Here is a 19,643-nt window from a genome sequence, read left to right as displayed (position 1 = left end):
CATGAATTTGGATACAACACGGTAAAACAGCGCTCCGGGGGATGGGGCTGCCCACTCTGATGGATCATAGCAAGTTCAATATAATGCGGTTTCACCTATAACACGGTAAGATTTTTTTGGCTCCCATGGACAGCGTTATATTGAGGTAGAGGTGTACTATTGAAATATCTTCTTGAAATTGATCTAAATGCAAATTTTTCTATGTCCTACTAAATAAAGTATGATTTATTAGATTATAGGAGCTCGTATCAGTAAATGTGTTCTTTTGGTGGCAAGACCCAATTTGTTTTAACTCAATAAAATAACTTTAAAGGAACACTGTCAAGGTAAAAATCAGTTAGGTGAAATTCACTTCACCCCGATAAGATCTGAGTTATCAGGCTTTATATGGAAGAATGGGGACATCAAAAACAACTCCTTGACCCGAGGTCAGAGCATGGGATTACAATGAGTCCTTCCCCCATCACTCATCCTGTGAACTGGAACAGCACATGCACTTCTTGCACAGGACTTTAGGGCCACTGGATCTGTGTTACTGTGAAACCAATCCAGTAGTTCCTCCCTGGATCATTCCTACTGTAACTCTTTGTGCCAGTTGGGGTGCAGCGTGCAGAAGATGCAGAACATCTGGCTCTGCATGACTCCTCTATACCAGGGTGAATTCTACCCATATTGCATTTTACCTATATTTCATTTTTAAAAGTTTGTTCTTCATTTACATCAGTTTTCTCCATTAAAGAGGAACAGTCTTAACATTTTTAGGAATATATTTGCCATTTTTCCACTTTGTTCCTCCAAAAAGCACTTGTAGCCTTAACACATTTCAAGTGAAGTTAAAAGTTGTGTCCCTGTTTTTTCCACCCAAATATCCTTATTTCTAGCTTTCCAGTGCCAGCAAGTCTCTTTCCTTTACATGTTCTTTCCAATCAGACTGTACATTATTGAAATGGAAAGAATTTTTAAAAATTTAAATTGCTTTTCACAATCTTTGTTTTCTGTTTCATTATACATTTTATTCAACTTGAGTTGTGAACCAAGACTGGCCAGTTTCACTTTCTCGTTCTCATGACTAGCATAATGGTGTTGTGTTCGTGTTTCCAGCGTTTCTTTGCAGTGTGCCTATGTTTTCATTGGGGAAGAAATGTTTTAATGTCTTGAAAACATCATAATCTGTATACTAGACACATAGCCTTATTAAACATTTTCTTTATGAAAGCTTAATTCTGAGCCTCCAGTAGTTGGTGGCATTTCTTTGAAGAAGTATTGGTTCGTTTGGTTTCTTTGAAAGGTTGCTTTATATCAATGGTTGTCTCAGACTGTGGTTGGTGGAACCCTTCATTGCGTTCCAAGGAACGTAACATTTTGAGAATTAAACTGGAGCAGGGAGAGGGTGTTTTTTTTTTGTTTGTTTTTTTTTAAAAAGGAAGGTCCACAAAAGGAGCTTTCTCTTACAAAGTGGTCCACAGAATAAAGTCATTAGATAATTCATCCTGCACATTTTTTTTAAATTTTATTTATCAGTTTTTTACTAAGAAATACCTATTACATTTTCACTATTTTATTATGTCAGTGGTGATATGACTTGCGTTTTAGCGCATTTCATCAAGAAGGAACAAGGAACCCCAAGTGCTGTACAGACTGACTTATAAAACTAAACATATAGGAATGCTACACTCTTCCAATAAAATACAGCCACTTTAGGGTGTAATACTGCAGCACTACAGTATGTACAGTAACCACATACAATAAATTTGGAGAAAAGTTAATACCTTATTCAAGTTGAAAAGACAGAGTAAATATTACATAATCAGAATATAATCACCCAAACTGGAATTTTGTTGGGATACCTGGTTTAATTCTTTTAACAAGGTATTTAAATGACCAATAATGAATTGAGGCCTCCAGTTTTACATCTCAGTAAAAACTGGGTCAGAGCCTGAGCTGGTTTAAATTGTCATATTTATATTGACTTCTATGAAGCTATGCTGATTAAATCACCTGAAGATGTGGCCCATTGCCTCAAGTAGTCTTGGGGACACTTGCTACTGAGTGATGACACTTGATTGGATACTTTGGTAACGAAGGTTCTATATGTACATAAGCAGAGTAATACTTTACTGTTATCAATGGTCTCAGTGATTTCATTGCACATGGAACATCTGCTGTTGGCAGAGTCAGCTTCTGTTTTGTTTTCAGCCAGCATCCAGTATATTGGAGGTAGTATACTATTATGTAGGAGGCTGGGTGGGGGTGTCCTGAGTTTCCTTCAGGAAGTGGGCTGGAAGATGAGTTGAGTATTAACTCCAAATGCTTTCTATATATATCTATACCAGAGAAGCATTGTTTAGTTTCTGCCTTCCTTGTCTGAAGTGGGAATTCAAGAAAATTAGAAAGACTAACAGATTAGAGAAAAAGTAACTCTGATGGAGAGTGCCATGTTTCTGTAGAAATGTCTTCTATCAATAGTAAAATATCAAACTCTACAGTTTGTTGCGTTATTTTAGTCTGCTGCAAAGTGCTCTTTCAAGGGCAGATTTCAGAAGTCGGAGGACCGGTAAGCTTTTAAGGATAATTAATTCTTAAGAAATGCTGCTGGGAATCTTTCTCTTTAACAAGGTGCTACATTTATTAATTGAACCTTAACAAAAATGTTTGTTGCTTTACTTTTACTTTTGGATAAAATATTTCTCTTCTGTATATAAACCAGTGTGCAAATAAGATTTCTAGGAAAGAGACATGCATGCTTGGCACAGAAGGAGGAAATCCCTTTTACGGCTTGTGCATTGAAGAAATAGTTCAAGAACAGTTTATTTTTATTTTGGGATTACTTCTGCAATGCCAATAAGATCAGTTGGTTAATGATCAATCACATAAGTGTTGGTTGTGCAAGTTTATGTTGTATACTTGTGGGGGGGGGGGCTGTTTGTTTTGCTGTGAGGAGATTGTTAAGGTTTTTTTGCTTCTAGGGATAATTTAATTTAGGATAAAACTTCCTTCCCCATCTCCTTTATTGCCTACCCCTTTTGGAATTTCTCCTCCTCTCCTTTCCTCTGCCTACTGATCTTCTAATGAGAATCCACTGGACCTATGTTCTTTTATGCAGGAAGTGATTTATGCTTGTGAACTGCAATTTTGTGTAAATTCCACAGATGTGTTGAGTTCCACTTACAAAGAAAACTCACATTTATTTTTCATTACTGATTAACTTTGTCTTATATATAGTCCCTGGTATCATTATTGTTTCTCACATTGTCTTTTTTAGTGTAGCATTAATGTGTTGTTGCAGCTAGCCACCTTGGGTATACAGGTTTAAGGTGGCTCACTATGTGGTCCCGGACAAGTCTCTTATGGTGTTTCTGCTTCAATTTGCCCACCTGTGTAAACAGAGTGGTGAAAATTAATTAGCTAATATTTGTACAGTACTTTCGTAATGGAAAGCACTCTGTAAATTTTTAGTGTGATTACAGTGTGGTGGGTAGTAATAATAGTAATCTTCTGCTGGAAATGGGGTGATGAGGAAAGGTTTAAAGTCCAAGCGTTTCCAGAAGAAAGAGCACAACAGAGTTTTATGCTTAGGTCATATCCTACCTTTCTCTGAGTCTTCAGAAAATCCCACTCTGGATTGACTGTGATTAGGTACATTAATAACCCTATGACTCTCATTCCTTCCCTGTCCTTCTTTTGACTAGTTGAAAGTGGCTCTTGATGCCTATTTCCACTTCCTTGGCCAGGATGGACCCTGTGGCCAGGTCTGCACTACACAGCTGTGTTAGGAAGAGGTGTGACTCCTTTGGCTGTGCTGGCAAAAGGCCCTAGTATATATGCAGTTGTGCCACTAAAACAGCTTTTGTTGGTATATCTTATTTTTTCTCAGGGGGCTGGCGTTTGCAGAAGTGCAGAATTGCTGGCGTAAGCTGTATCCATGCTAGGAGTGCTTTTCCAGTATAGTGCTATACTAGCAAAGCACTCCCAGTATAGACCAGGCATGGGGGCCGTATCACCCTTACCCTAGTCTTGTGAGTATTTCAATTGATGTCAATGGAATTCTTTCTGTGAGTAAGACAAATGGTATTTGTCCCCGAATATACAACTATGTTTGGTTAATTTAATGTGGTTATAAGACATGTTGATATTTTACTTGTCAGGTAAAATGTAGATCAGGGTTAGTGTTTGTGTGTTTGCGTGACACAATAGACACAAAAATTACTATTTAAAAAAGAAAAAAATCAAGAACTTCAGTGTAACCATTGTCTTCTGATTGCTTTGTCAGTATGCCATCTTCATCATATCCACTTGTCATGAGCAACTGTATTCAGCAAAGTCAGGACATATAGCCAGCCAGTCTCAGTGCAGAAACTTTAGTGCATTTATTGCAGTGGAACACACTTCTCTGTATACAGTGTTAACCGTTTGTGATGTTGATGACAAAAAATTTTGTTATTAGAATATCCATTCAGACATTGTTCCTGTATAAGCTATATCATGTTTGCCATCTGGAAAGACTGCTATACCTGTCTCACAGCTCTGTTGAGCAGAGTAAGGCAGTCATTTCCTTGCCAGGGGTTTTACATTTTTCCTCCACCAACCCACAAGGGCAAGAGAGAGTGGCCCAGGGATTAAACCTAGGATTGTGCAGATCACTGCCACTAGACTGCTGAGCTGATCTTTCAATTTAAGGAAAAAAACAAAAACAAACCCTTTAATGTATCCTCAGATAACAGAATGTACAGTTCGAACTGAAAAAAACATTCTTGACTGGAGAAACTGGCCCACTGAAAGATAAAAACACTGATTTCTCTGCTAGCTTGTTTCCCCCCTTTTTGATTGGGTAGGAGAGGAAGATTCTAAATTAGCTATTAGATAACTTTTAGTAAATGTAAGCAATAGCTTCTTTTCCATACATTTCTCCACTCAGTTTATTGATGTTAATAATGTCAGAAGTTCTGTTTCAAGATTACAATATTCAAGTCATCCTTATATTTGTGGATAAATATGGATGAGGTTTTGATTACTGTTTTGTTATTGTAGTTGTATTGCATTAGATACTTAACTCAGGTTAGGCCAAAAAACACTTTACGTCCTTTTTGGTTACAAAAAGTACACCTGAAGGAGAAATATGAATGAAAAGTTACAGTTGTCATTATACGACTCGGAATCCACTTGACTCAACTTGAAATTAATCTGCAAATCTTCTGTGACCTACACATGAATACATATCCTAAAATTAGCAGGTTGGTCTTCCTAGCCCCTAATTGTGATGGAACTTTGGTCAAATTGTGCATCTTCAGTATTTCGTGAATTTGTAGTAAAATAAACTTCCTGTTAGACAACTTCAGTCTAAGAGTTCTATTGGAGTTACTGCAGGGAAAAGTCCTGCACTTGCCAGGAAGGGGATTGGATGCTTTACCATAGTAAATCTTTTCCATTCTAACTATAGTGATTGTAATACAGCAGAGGCCTGTTCAGAAGTTAACAAGAAGTCATCAACAACAGGAACAACAACAAGCCCACTGAAGTCAACAAGAAAGCACTCCTATTGATTTCAGTGCGCACTGGCTTAGGTAGATTCAGAGGTAGAGATGTAGTCTATACCTCTGAACAGAGAAGTACCTATTAACACCTAAGGAGACAGATTGAATTTTTTTTTTTTGTCAGTTGGTCTAACAAGTACAAATCTTAGATACATGTTCATTTAAAAACAAAGAGGAGCACTTGTGGCATCTTAGAGACTAACACATTTATTTGAGCATAAGCTTTTGTGGGCTAAAACCCACTTCATCGGATGCATGGAGTGGAAAATACAATAGGAAGATATATATACACAGAGGACATGAAAAAATGTATGTTACCATACTAACTATAATGAGATTAATCAGTTAAAGTGGGCTATTAGCAGCAGGAGAAAAAAACCTTTTTGTAGTGATAATCAGGATGGCCCATTTTCAACAGTTGACAAGAAGGTCTGAGTAACAGTAGGGGCAAAAATTATTGTGGGAAAATAGATTTTACTTTGTGTAATGACCTATCCACTCCAAGTCTTTATTCAAGCCTAGTTTAATGGTGTCAAGTTTGCTAATTAATTCCAATTCTGCAGTTTCTCATTGGAGTCTGTTTTTGAAGTTTTTTTTGTTGGAGTATTGTGACTTGGAGGTCTGTAATTGAGTGATCAGAGGGATTGAAGTGTTCTCTGACTGGTTTTTGAATGTTATTCTTGATGTCTGATTTGTGTCCATTTATTCTTTTCTGTAGAGACAGTCTGGTTTGGCCAATGTACATGGCAGAGGGAAATTGCTGGCACATAATGGCATATATTATGGAATCATAGAATATTAGGGTTAGAAGGGGCCTCAGGAGGTCATCTAGTCCAACCCCCTCCTCAAAGCAGGACTAATCCCCAGGCAGATTTTTTGCCCCAGTTCCCCAAATGGCCCCCTCAAGGATTGAACTCACAATCCTGGGTTTAGCAGGCCAATGCTCAAACCACTGAGCTATCCCCCCCCCCGTCACATGGGTAGATGTGCAGGTGAACGAGCCTCTGACAGTGTGGCTGATGTGATTAGTTCCTATGATGGTGTCCCCTGAATAGATATGTGGACAGAGTTGGCAACGGACTTTGTTGCAAGGATAGGTTCCTGGGTTAGTTTTTTTGGTGTGTGGTTGCTGGTGGGTATTTGCTTCAGGTTGTGGGGCTGTCTGTAAGCGAGGACTGGCCTGTCTCCCAAGATCTGAGAGAATGAGGGATCGTCCTTCAGGATAGGTTGTAGATCCTTGATGATGCGCTGGAGAGGTTTTAGTTGGGGGCTGAAGGTGACAGCTAGTAGCATTCTGTTACTTTCTTTGTTTGGCCTGTCCTGTAGTAGGTGACTTCTGGGTACTCTTCTATCTCTGTCAGTCTGTTTCTTCACTTCAGCAGATGAGTATTGTAGTTGTAAGAATGCTCGATAGAGATCTTGTAGGTGCTTGTCTCCTTCTGAGGGGTTGGAGCAAATGCAATTGTATCTTAGAGCTTGGGTGTAGACAATAGATCGTGTGGTGTGGTCTGGATGAAAGGTGGAGCCATGTAAGTAAGTATTACTTACTTACCTACATGCCTCCAGTTTTCATCCAAACACCTACAAGATCTCTCTCAAGCATTCTTACAACTACAATACCCACCTACTGAAGGGAAGAAACAGAGTGACACTGGGTCACAAGTACTCTTAGTGCTTTTTGCTGATACAGAGTAACATGGCTACCGCTCTGAAATATGTTCATTTAAAAATCCCTGAGATAAATTATGGGTGTTCCTACAAATACACTAACTATCAATAGAGTTATCAGAATGCTACTTTTTTTTTTCCTCTCTTCAAAACCTGACTACTTGTCACTACCAGGTGGTAGAATTTTGATAGTACGGAGGATCTGCTTAAGAGTTATATGAAACGAACTCCTTGAGGTTGGGGTGGAAACCTTAATACCATTGGAATTCTGCTTAGATTAACTTTAGCTGAGTTTTGGGACTAGTTTTGGAAGTACTATAAATATCCTGGGTGTGCCTTTCACTTCTATTTGAACATAGTGTCTTTATTTTACATTTATAAAAACAGAAAGCTCTTGGTTCATGTGAATTAACAGTCATATTTAAACAGAAGTGTTTGGGAGATAAACTTGTTAGGTAGACTGGCAAGTATGCCTTGATTCTGCAGTGTGGTGTGCGCTAATGTCAGGGGGCTCTACATGGGTGCAAGTGGTCTGTCTGTAAGCTGCAAAATCAGCACCTGGGCATGTGGCTTCAGTATGGACATACAAGTGTTTAGTATTGCAGCATAAAGGGTCAGGCAAAAAGCTATTACAGCACAGCATCTATTAGGGTGGTTGAATAATTGGATGTTAAAATTTAACCAGGGCTTTTCATGTCTGGATTCCTTCTAAAGATTTTTCATTTTTACAAGACTTCTAAACCTATTTTGTGGGTGACTTAAGTGTTTTTGTTTTTGCATGTCCTTGAAGGTGTGCAATTCTTAAAATAACATACAGCTTCTGGTAGTTGAACTGAAAATAGAATGCCTGGATAATTGTATTTCATAGTTTATTGAACCACTCTACAATGAATATAAAGAGTCAGGCTTTTAAAATTTAAAGTTATATAAGCTCTGCAGAAATTAGTGCCAGTTAATAAATTGTTTCATGTAATAAAACCTGAGAGTAATATGGATAAATAGTTGATGTGCCTTATATGCACACTCTCTCTATTTATGTTTAGCTGGGACACTGCTTCCTTCCCCAGACATGAAGAACAGCTCTGTGTAGCTCCAAAGCTTGTACCTTGCACCAACAGAAGTTGATCCAATAAAAGATATTACCTCACCTGCCTTGTCTCTCTCTTATCCTGGGACCAACACAGCTACAACAACACTGTAAACAGTCATGACTGGGACATTTATAACGTATGTTGACTGTGTTAAATAACCTTGAAGCAAATGTGGAATAGCACATACTCTAACTTCCCGCTCATCTTTCAATAAGTACATGACTTCTCAAGTCATTCCTTTCAGAGTGACTGACAAATGGGCAACAGTAAACACATCAGCTCCTCTGCTGTTTTTAAGTTTCACAGCTGTCAGAAAAAGTTTTCAGAACATGGAGGAGGATTTCCTTTAAAGAAGATTAGCAATGAATTAGCAGATATGTATGGATAATGTTTTATAACTTATTTGACTGCATGAAAGGAAAGTGTCAGGTAAAAAAGCATATCCAATAAGTGAAGCTGTCAGTTAAAGCTTGTTACTAATTTGAAAATTGTGATAAAATGTGCAATGTGACAGCGTCTGGGATCTTCTCAGAAGATTTCAGTGAATGAACTGAATTCTTTAGGCTCTGCATTATTTAGAAATCTTAGACTACGGTAATGAGACATGGGAACCTTCACCTCTAATACAGTGAGGACACATGAAATTGCAGTGAGAGCACCAGAGTGGGAGATGGGAAATCTGATTTGACTCTGCCACAGACTTTTCTGTACCTTACCTAACTCATATGCATGTTTTGAGACTTTTTAATACATTAATATATGTAAGGCTTTAAAATCCATTGATAGAAGGTGCTATATAGATGTCCAGAGTACTCTCATCTGTTGTTACAGTGATTCAAATCCAGCCCCAGGCGGTAGTGAACAGAAGTTGTTACAATCCAGTGCCTGTTCAGGGGGCATATGGATGTTGTGTGTTTTAGGTCAGGTCTTAGAGGACTTGTATGAACATCACAAAACCCACCATCACAACTGGCATTACTTTTATAAGAACAGCTACAAGGTCAAATAGGCACAAAGATTGAATCTGTCCTTTCGCTCCTGGAAATGGTCCTCTCCAGATCACGCTTGGGAAGGCGTTGTAGGAAAGTTTGCTTTGTGGCTTCCCATGCTGTAGATGCTCAGTAAAAAGAGAAGTCCTCCATTTACTGTTCTCTTTTATTCTTTATTTATAAAACATTAGATTTAACTTCAGCATTGTGTATTTTGTTCCTGTGATTTTTCTATTTTGATTTCCCCCAAACCCCCAAAATAAGAGGAGAAAACAAAAAAAAAATCATCAAAAGGAGAGCATGAAGCCGCTCTTCCTTTGTCTCAAAAACAAAGGAGGAAAAATCACTTGCTTAAAGGATCAACAGCTAAATCATATTCATCACAAAACCCACCATCACAACTGGCATTACTTTTATAATAACAGCTACAAGGTCAAATAGGCACAAAGATTGAATCTGTCCTTTCGCTCCTGGAAATGGTCCTCTCCAGATCACGCTTGGGAAGGCGTTGAAGTCCGTTACATTGCAGTTTTATAAGGTGAAATACTGTACCAGTATAATGTTGCATTTTATCAAACATTTTCATGTGCTGAATTTAAACTAAAAAGACTCAAGTATACATGTACAGTGTGTGTGTGTGCCAGAGCTATAGTAGAACACTGGAATGCAATTCTCTACATCTGATGTCATTTCTGATAAATGACACTGACACCTGGAAAAGGCCAGCCTTCTTGGAAGCCAGCACTGCAGTCTTACATGAGAGCAGACAGTTGGATCTCCTAAAATCTCTCTTGAGAAGCAGAGCCAGACAACCCATTATCTCCACAGGAGGAAGACCACACAGGCTGGTGTGACCTGTGATAGTAAAAAGAAAAGTTAGGGTGGGGGCTCCTCTGGGATGGAACATGTTGGGGAAGCTGGCTGGCTAGTGTAGTTTTTAAGCACTGAAGTCTGTATGGCCATAAAAACTTCACTACTTAAAAATCAAAGTGATAATAAAACAGATAGTGATGGTCTCCAGGGCCATCAGTGGCATATAGAGGAAAAAAATTGCTATTGGGTAAAAATAATGGAAATATTTTTCCCTATGAGACAGTTAATATTTGTATAATTGTGTGTGTATTACATTTGTAGCCATAAATACATCTATTCTTACTTGGCTCTTAATTGAAGATTAACAATTTATTTGAAATGGAGTAACACTTTAAAATTGTTTTTTATGTGCATGTTGTCTCCGTCCATGTGAATAGTGTTTCAAATCACTTTTCACAGATTTATATTTCAAGAATGGTGGATTTTCTTCAGAAAAAGGTCCTTTTATAACAGGACTCCTTTTTAATGATGATACTAAAAAAGAAAACATATGCACTCTTTCTTAAAGGGCATGATCCTGAAAACTCTACCCCAAGGAATAGTGCTCATGGTGGTTACATTCTTCCAAAATCCATCCACATAATAGGTTCTGTCCATGTGAATTGTCAGAATGAGATGCCTCTCACAATAGATAATGCACATATTGAAAATATGAGCATGCATGCCACTGACCCCCATTGGCCTCCTTGATCTTGACTCCCCTCAGTGAGGCTTGAATATACTGCTTGGCCCCTCCTTTAACGAGAGTAAAAAATATGTGGTCATATTTCCAAAATGCTCCCTGCTTTATGGCACCAAGGTAACCTGTCACTCGCACTACGTTGCAAATCAGTTTCCTTTCTTGTGAGGAATGAAATAGTTAGCAATCTTCATATTTAAATTATCGTGACTGAGAATTTGCGTTAACCCATTACTGAGATGAATGGGGCAGTACACATCTTGCAGAGCTGTTGTTTCAGTCCCTCTGTAGACTACTCATCTCTACATCAGTTGACCTCAAAAATGTGAATTGAGTACTTCTCTCCAACAGTTACAGCTGGAGATATAACTTTTTAAAACAATGAAAGCTGTGATTCTGGAGAACAAGCAAGTAGCTTGAGAGTGGTGTTAGTATGGCTTATGGGCTCATACCATCCGTTTCTGAGCTCTGATGCTCACTCTCATGAGTACTCTGTTGAAATAAGTATTGTCTTCTCTGTACAATATACTGCCTCTGGTGACTGTAGGATCAAGCCATTAAAGAGCTTTTCTAAGCCTCCCGGTCACCTCTAACTCATATAAAAATGCATAAAATACAATGTACAAGTTACCGGTACTTTACTTTACTTTAATTTAATTGGAGGTAGTAGCACTGGACAAACTAAAGCAAATGCCATTTCAGAGAATCAGTAAAGTTTGGTTGCAGCATCTTTTTAGTTCTATCTGAAATGAGCATTCCACAACTCTCTTCAGCAGCAAGTTAAATATAGAGGTTTTGGGAATAAGAGAGAGAGGATCTGAAGACTTGAGTTAAAATGCAGCTAGCTGAAGAAAGCAAAGCGGAGTACAATATTCCATTGCTGGAGAAATATAGTGTGAAATGATTTTAATACTATATAGGTCAGGCAGGTTCTGAACAGTTTTTCTGCAACCCAGGAAAAATGGACTTACATTCAGAAGGGAAACAATTGCAGATTGCACACTACAGTTTGCTGCAGCTAGCCAAAAAGCTATGGATCTGGGGTGGCTGGGTGGGTGTGGATGTATGACCTATTAATATCAAGGTGAGTTACATACACATTTGCACAGTAAAATAGACCTCTAATGAGGGTTTTTTTAGATTTTTGGGCCTAGCAGAGGAACAGTAGCCTGCGGGTTGGCATTTCACTTATTGAGTGCCATTGAAATGATAACAGTAACTACATCCTCCTCAGGTTCAGTTGGAACATTTTTTTTTTTCTCTGATAGTTTTTCTTCTCATGCATTATGCCAACCAACCTATAAAAAAAAAAAAAATCTAAACAGTGGATCTGTGCAAATGGCACTACTCAGGTATGTGCGGTACAATTTACACAGTTGAGCTGTTCTCTTCATGTAACTGAGAGCATCCCTGGATGCAACATGAATCTATTGTAGTTTTGTGGGTGAAAACTGGGCATCTGGCTTCTGCTTTCTGCTCCTTCCCCAGCTGAATGTGCTTGTAAGGAACCTTTCAATAAAGGACATATTTTCTGGGGTCACTGCTCTGGTAAACAGTGATGGAAATGTTTAACCAAGGGTGACTACTGCTGATATTGAGGATGCAGTATAATAACTAGAGCATTTGTATTTGTTTGCTGAATACATTATTCTCTCTGTCTAACTCTTAGCCTTCTGTAGTATAAGAATTGTTGGTAACTGTGCTGTTGAGGCATATATTTGTTTTTCTTTGAAAGCAGCAGACAAGGGTCTTTGTTGATTCACTTACTACTGTAAATGCTCGAGCAACCTTTCCTCTCCTAATTTACCACTCCCAATCCTTCTCCAGTATATGGTGGACAGGCAAAGTGGCGCTCTCAGCCAAACCAGAGTGATTCTATTAACTTTAGCCCAGTGTCTGTTGACAACCCATTCTGATATTTTTACTTGTTTAGTGTTTTTAATGGAATTTCTAGGTATTCTCGCAGTAAGTAGATTTTTTTAAAATAAAAATAGAAATCTAACAGGGCCTACAGCTGCAAGACTCCTGCCCTTAGGAAAGTTCTTTTCTCTTTCAAAATGCTTATTGTAGTAGAGAGCACAATATTCTCCTTCCCTCTGCAGCATTTCTTACTTCACACATCACTATAAATAAGATTCTCTGAAAGAAAGGAAAAGGGAAATAGTTATGAAGAGGGTACCATATCAGATTTTTCAGTTAAAAAACAAAAAACAAGAGTCTGGGAAAGTCTGTCTCTCTCATTAAATGTAGAATGGCCAATATTTGGAATTGCGTGACTACGAGAGTGGAACAAATATACTCTTATCCCTTGTGACCCAAAGGGCTAGTCTAAATTTGGGGCTATGAGATTGTACCAGTTGGAAGTAAAAATTGATGGAGCTTGGTGTTTTCTTTGATGCAATCTTATTTTTTTTATAAGGCATGTACAAAGTCCTGTTTCTCTAAACGCAGAAGGAAACAAAAACAAAAGGAGCAGTGTCTTAACTTACTGCCCCCCTCCTCCCCCCGCGCAAACTTCCTTAGCCAACACCAGTCACAAAAGCTCTCTCTAGTTTATTCCAAGGTCACACTGTGCTTACAAGCTACTGTCCTGCTTGGCTTTTTTTGCCTCTTTTACCCTGCCTCTCTGTTCTTGTCCGACACCTCAGTATCTGTGTTCTTCCGCACATACCTGCTGAAAAGTTCCTGGGCTGGATTCATTCACCCCTTTTATCTTTGGGCTTATGTTTCCACTTACGTTAAGTGTGAACTCACACTTTAGTTATTAACCTGAATGGCATTTTATCCAAACCCATAACAAGGTTTCATCCAGCTCATAATACTTTGCTCATTGCTACATCCCATTCAGTATAAAATCATTCGCTATTACATATTCCTGTTTCTTCAAGAAGTGATTTCACTTTCAAATGTTGGTTTGCTAGCTGAAGGCTGCATAGTTACAAGTTCAAAAGATTTTAAGAATGCATGACAAATGATACGTGAATGCCCGTTGTTTAGCATTCAAGAAATTATCTTCTGCTAACTTTGATGCTGTCCTGTGGTTTTTTTTCCCCTCGCGTTCTCTCCACTGTAGTTGCAAAATACTAATGTTTCTCCAAGTAGGTTTAGGTATATGGTAGTGTATTTAACCTGAGTGACTAAAAATGGTCACAGATCTTTTAGTGATGTCAGTTAAGGCCTTACTGACTGAATAAACCTGAAAAGTTTTAGGTGTTTTTAAAGTTATAAAAATAGATTCCAAGCATTAGCCAGAGTTCGAGTAGCTGGATTCAGTAGTGAAATAAGAGTAGAAATCGCACTATTTATGGTCTAATTAACTGATGCCAGGTTGTCTCCTCCTTACCTAGAACTCTGACATCTGCATGGGTGTGAATGAAAGAGTGTGTGTTTTGAAAATGCAGATGACTCCAAAATGTTGTACCTTGTTTTGTCCAAAACACTGATGCCAGTTTGCTCAGGCTAATTCACTGCACCGAACGTGGGACTAAGTGCCAGGAACGTCTGACTTCTAAACCCAGTTCTACCACTTAATACCCTAAAAGGGAAAGAAGTAGTGTTACCTTACTGAGGCATTGTGGGTAATAATGTTGTGTAGTATTATACAGTGCCATGCTGAGTATTAATATATTGGAAGTAGCAAGAACAACATTCTGGTGAACATGAGCAGCCTGGGTCATGTTTATTACTCTGATGCCTCATGTTGCTGCCCATTCATTAAAGGCTCCTTTCCCCTCTACTATCCTCAGTTTGTTTTGTCTTTTAACATTAGCGTCATATTCCAGCTGCCCATAGGTGGTACCTTTTTCAGTGACGCAGTGCTCTTATGTCTTTGGCTTACTCTCTTGCTAAGGGGTGCTTGTAGTGTCTGTACACGTTGTAAGAAAATCTTGACACCAGATTTTTTTGTAAACATAAATTGCATTGGCTGGTCAATTTAATAGAGTTGTGATTGACTTTCAATTGGTCCATTTTCTGTTGAATTTTGACAGAAGTAAAACTTCCCAAGTAGGTGTCTGGTTCACTGGTGGATGCGCAGTACCATTATGTACCAGTCTGATCTTTCCACCATCCTCTGTGCCAATCATATCTTATACTACTATTGCAAGCCTCTGTTTCAGTAGTACCAGGGTCACCAACATCTTCCTTGGGGGACTTCTTAGAGTGAGAACCCTTAGTAGATTCTCCTTAGCAACAGTAGTGTTCTCAGGGGGTCAGTTTTCTCTTAACTGGAAGTGTAGGTGATTTGGAAGAAGTGTTTAAACTATCACTCCACTCTTTTTTTCCATACTCTATTCCTGAATCTGTGCTGTTGAGCTGTTTTGGATAGAGTCCCATAACTATGCTGACTTTTATGAAAAGTTAGTTCTTTCTTCAATTAACTCTGTTCTCTTTGGTCTAGATCTTCCCTTGCACCTTGGCTGCTTTGTGCTGCTCTGGCAATGGAAAGCAGCCATAAAATGTGATTGATGGATCCTCACTTTGTAAATACATAGTATTCTGATGGGCCACTGACACCCAGGTGATACCCAGCTATTGGAATGGTTCCGTTAAAGTTGTAGTGTCTGCCATCATCAAAGTCTCCCATACCACCAACTAACAATATGAAAGAGGCCCTCTTCTATTATTCTCTTAGAGCTGTCTGCTTTAATCTGGTACTGCAGTTTCAGCTACCACGTCTATGCTAATAGCACTCAAATCTATTTCTCTTCTCCTCTCTCCAGCCTCTCTAATATCTCCAACTGTCTCTCCAATATCATCTCTTAAATATCCTAGCAGCATCTCAAACTGAAATCTGTCCAAAACTGAACTCAAATCTTTCCTTCACAGGTCCCATTTGTGTTAGATGATATACAAACATACATAGTGACGTGGTCCCTACTTCAAGAATTTTACAGTCCTAAAGGCTTGTGTATAGAAGCATCCATTTTTCCAAGCCTTCCCATACCTAAATCACAGACCCAGGACTTGTCTTGTCTGCGTTACATTTCAGTTGTCTATTTTGTGTTTGGTAAGCAACGAACTCTGTGTTTGGCTCTATAAATGACACAAATTAAAGCACCTTTTTATCCACCTTTTACACCACCATGTCTTATCCTGTTTTCTAATGCACGACATACATCTGCTCAAAGATAACATCAGAGATAGACACCAGAGGTTTTTGCAAGTGCTTTCATAACTATCCTCATTTTAAAAAATATATAAAGATTAAAAAAGTGAAAAATCACCCACCAAACCATCTGCTACAGTTTATGCTGTCGTCACTGAATCTCAGTTACTAAAGTTCCCACCAGAAACCATCTAACTATATTTGAGCTTTCAAGTTCAGTTTTTTGTATTATACTTTGATTTGTGGTAACCTGTGGTGATACTTACAAAGATGGGACTTCACAAAATTATAGCTTTTTATTTTCCCGTTAATTGGAGGTTGTGCTATTTTCACCCTTAATTTTATTTCCCCCCCGCCCCGACTTTTAAAATTATAATTTTTGTGACAAAAGGTTATTTTGGATGCCCAGTGAATTGTGAAGCTAGCAAATATTAATAATAAGGATTATGCCAGACACAGTTGGGAATGGTATAATTGAGAACTTCTTAGTGATGCAGGATAAAAGCAGTAGGGATTAATTATACATAAGAACTTTTTTTTTTAAACTATTTACTAAATAGAAGATGTAAGATTGTTAACCAGGATGAATAATAGCCATATCCTTCCTCTTGAGAGTACTCCCAATAAGAACAATGGGACTGCTGAAGTGAGGAAGGATTTGCAGAATACATATCAAAGTGGGTGCACACAAATATGAGATCTTATTTTTTTAAAAAGTGTTCTGAAATAAACAGTGCATCAAGGATTAACTGTTTGTGTGGTGCCAGCAAGGAATGAACTCTGAACTGAGATTATTTGTAATTAGAAAATATTTTGGAATGGCAATTTTGAGGGGATACATTAAAAGAAATTGCATAGACGTTTTGTCTTCATTTAGGTTCCAGTTTAGTGTAAAATCCTGCTCCTCGCAGTTGTCTGAGTAGTAGGGGTCTGCGCCTGTGAATAAGGCACAGGATCTGGTCATTACTTGTAAAATATTTGAATGACCAAGGAATATAATTGAGTTTCACCCAGAAAAATGCAAATACTGGATTTCTAATTTGTTCCATTTATATTTTATTACCTTTATAGCTTATGATGTTGTAATGATTTCCCAATGAGCATATGTATATGTATTTATGCAACAGCTATATATCTATATCCATAATGGCACATAAACTCTTCTGAGGAGAACCCAAGGCATGGAAAGTGATTTATTTAGACTCTCTTCCTGTCCTTTCTTGTATGGTAGATGGTATGTAATGAGAGAGGCTATATTTTCATTTCAAAAAGAGGTGTGGTGTTCTATCCCAGTGTAAAATCCTAGTAGAGACAAGGCACTCTAGTTTTTCTGTCAGTGTAGCTAATCAAGGTCAACCCTAGTGCCCCATCTGGCATTGACCTCTCTCTACTAGCTACACTGAATTAAAAACTACTGTGCCTTCTTCCCACTATGACAGAGTTATATTTGTGTGGATATTTCAACAGTGATCTTTGGTTTGTTTTTTGTTTGTCTTTTTCCTATTTTAAAGTTTTAAAACTTGAAAATCATGTTCCTGTCTGTTGTTTACTCTGTCTGGAAGGGAACAATTACAACAACAAAAAAAGGTCTCTTTCTTTTCAGTTGTTTACTCTGTGCATTTGACAGTACTTTTTGCAGTACACCAGTTTCTCTGTTTCATTAATGAGGAGCTCCTTTGCAAAGAGGTGTTTTAAACAGCAGTGGCGAAGCAGAAACTAAAATTGAAAAGGTAGCTGGCAAATGTGTGAACAAAAAGAAAGGGGAGGCTTGGGAGTTGAAGCCTTGAGTTAGATGGGTGTTGCTCAAAAGACCCTTAATATCTAGAGAAGCAGAAAAACCCTTTAATATTTTTAAAGGAATTAAAAAAAAAAAGTCAAGACATAACACCACTACTGTAATTCAAAATATATATTTAACTGTGATCCAAAAGCCATGCTGTTGTCTTTCCATCTCTGACACCTTCACTTTTATTGCAGTAACAATTTTGCAGTTAGAACATTATTGACATTTTTTTGGTGCTGCCTGGGGCAGAATAGAATCCAGCTCAATTTTTTTTAAGTGTATTAGCTCTAGTAACAAGAGGAAAAGGAAAAAAAAAAACCACACAGAACCTCGCTTTTATCAGTATTGTAAGCAGCTATGACCTAAGGAGACAGAAGGAGCAAGCATATAGAGTAAAATGGTGCCCCATTATTGCAGTCTTTTTTCTAACTATAGTCACTCTCCAACTGTTTTGCTTTTGCATTCTAAACAATTTGTATTTCCACAACTATTTAGTTCCAATTGTTCCAAATGATTGGGAAAGTATTTACAGTATATGAAAGCTATATGTCTAATGTCTGATCTCCTTAACCGTTATTTTCACTTAGAAGGAGGGATGGAATGGTTAACTTGTAGATTTCTCAGATAGACCACTGTTCAGTTATCCTTCTTTTCCTTCCGCTTGTGAAGATAAGTGAGAAGCAGAGAACAGCCAGAATGTATACATGCCACAGTCAAATTACTGAATGTATTACTCTGGAAAGGAAGAGTTTTCTATATGTTCTGGCAAAGGCCTGAATGTGTATTGATATTTTCCCATTCAGGATTTTAAATTTTTTTTTAGATACTGTAGATTTGTAAAAGATGGAGACTAAGGACCAAATTGGTTCCTCTGAAAACTCTGTTCCCAAACCAACAAGAAATCTAAATCCACTTTCATGTAAGTTGTTGTGTGTTCAGATTCCTAAGCAAAATGTTTAAAATACTAGGATAAGTCACTGGGATGTGGAAGATGTGCTTCTATTTCCAAAATATGCCTCTGACATAAAGAATATCAAAAAATTCAAACTGAAATTATGGGTATCAGTACATTGACATTATTTATTCAGCTGTGTTATTAAATGTTTATTGAAATTAATCTAAAAATAAATGTAAATGGTTGAATTGAATGAATATTTTACTTATGCTATGTTCTGTCTGATGCCCTGTGTATCCCATATTAAAAGGCTTTGCAATCAGCTTGCGACATGTGTAACAACTTGCATCCACCCAGAATAGCTGTCCTGGTTGTTCTAGGAGTATTGGTTGTACCAGTTGATTGCAACAACTGGGATGAATAGCTTAAACTTAAATTTGAATAAAACAGTGCAGTCTACAGTTGTTTCTTTCCACTGTGGGTAGGGAGCCACTACCCCATAATGCAATCCTTTGAGTTTAGATATTACACTGAAGTCCCTACTCCCAGCAACAATACTGAGCTCTGTGTGATGAAAGTGGTTCAGGAGATCCAGGATGTACTGATACAGCCAAGATTGTAAGGCGTGTATGTGCGCGCACACATGTTCGTTCCAAAACGGTTATATCAAAACCAATGTTGCTTAATTGCCACATTAAGCTTGTCACAAGGATGAGTAATTGCTGGGTAAGTCTAGATCAGCCTAGATTATTATAGTGGTTCCTTCTGGCCTTAAATTCTATTAATTTGGTGCAACCAAACATTCCATGAAATCTGTCCATTCAGTGTTTTTTTTTGCTTATCATTGACACACTGTTCGAAACCACTTTGGCCCACATGTGGCTCACAGTATTGTAGACAGAAATCTAGTTTCTTATGGTTGAAGGGAGCTAACGTTGGCTAGTGTGGTAAGCAAAATAGAACTTTGAATAGCTATTAAAGTGAAATGAAGATTTCTTTAAATGACTCTGAAAAGGAAGACAGTCTA

At 38.0% G+C, this 19,643-nt stretch overlaps 1 protein-coding gene across 5 annotated transcripts in view; it reads left to right on the top strand.

The window, feature by feature from the left end:
• The window catches only part of MCC (MCC regulator of Wnt signaling pathway), a 381,812-nt gene that overhangs the window by 182,553 nt on the left and 179,616 nt on the right, over positions 1-19,643 (top strand). The window contains exon 1 of one of the 5 annotated variants that reach the window (XM_075067157.1): positions 2,425-2,554. The exons of the other annotated variants lie outside the window; for them this stretch is intronic. Within the exon in view, the coding sequence (XP_074923258.1) occupies positions 2,450-2,554 (105 nt within the window). The 5' untranslated portion in view covers positions 2,425-2,449. Of the gene's footprint in view, positions 1-2,424; positions 2,555-19,643 lie in introns of those variants that run through there. 5 annotated transcript variants of the gene reach the window in all.

The sequence above is a fragment of the Chelonoidis abingdonii genome, chromosome 6, assembly GCF_003597395.2.
Source record: "Chelonoidis abingdonii isolate Lonesome George chromosome 6, CheloAbing_2.0, whole genome shotgun sequence".
Taxonomy (NCBI): domain Eukaryota; kingdom Metazoa; phylum Chordata; order Testudines; family Testudinidae; genus Chelonoidis; species Chelonoidis abingdonii.
Note: the sequence above shows the minus strand (reverse complement) of the source record. Positions and strands in the feature narration are given on the sequence as shown.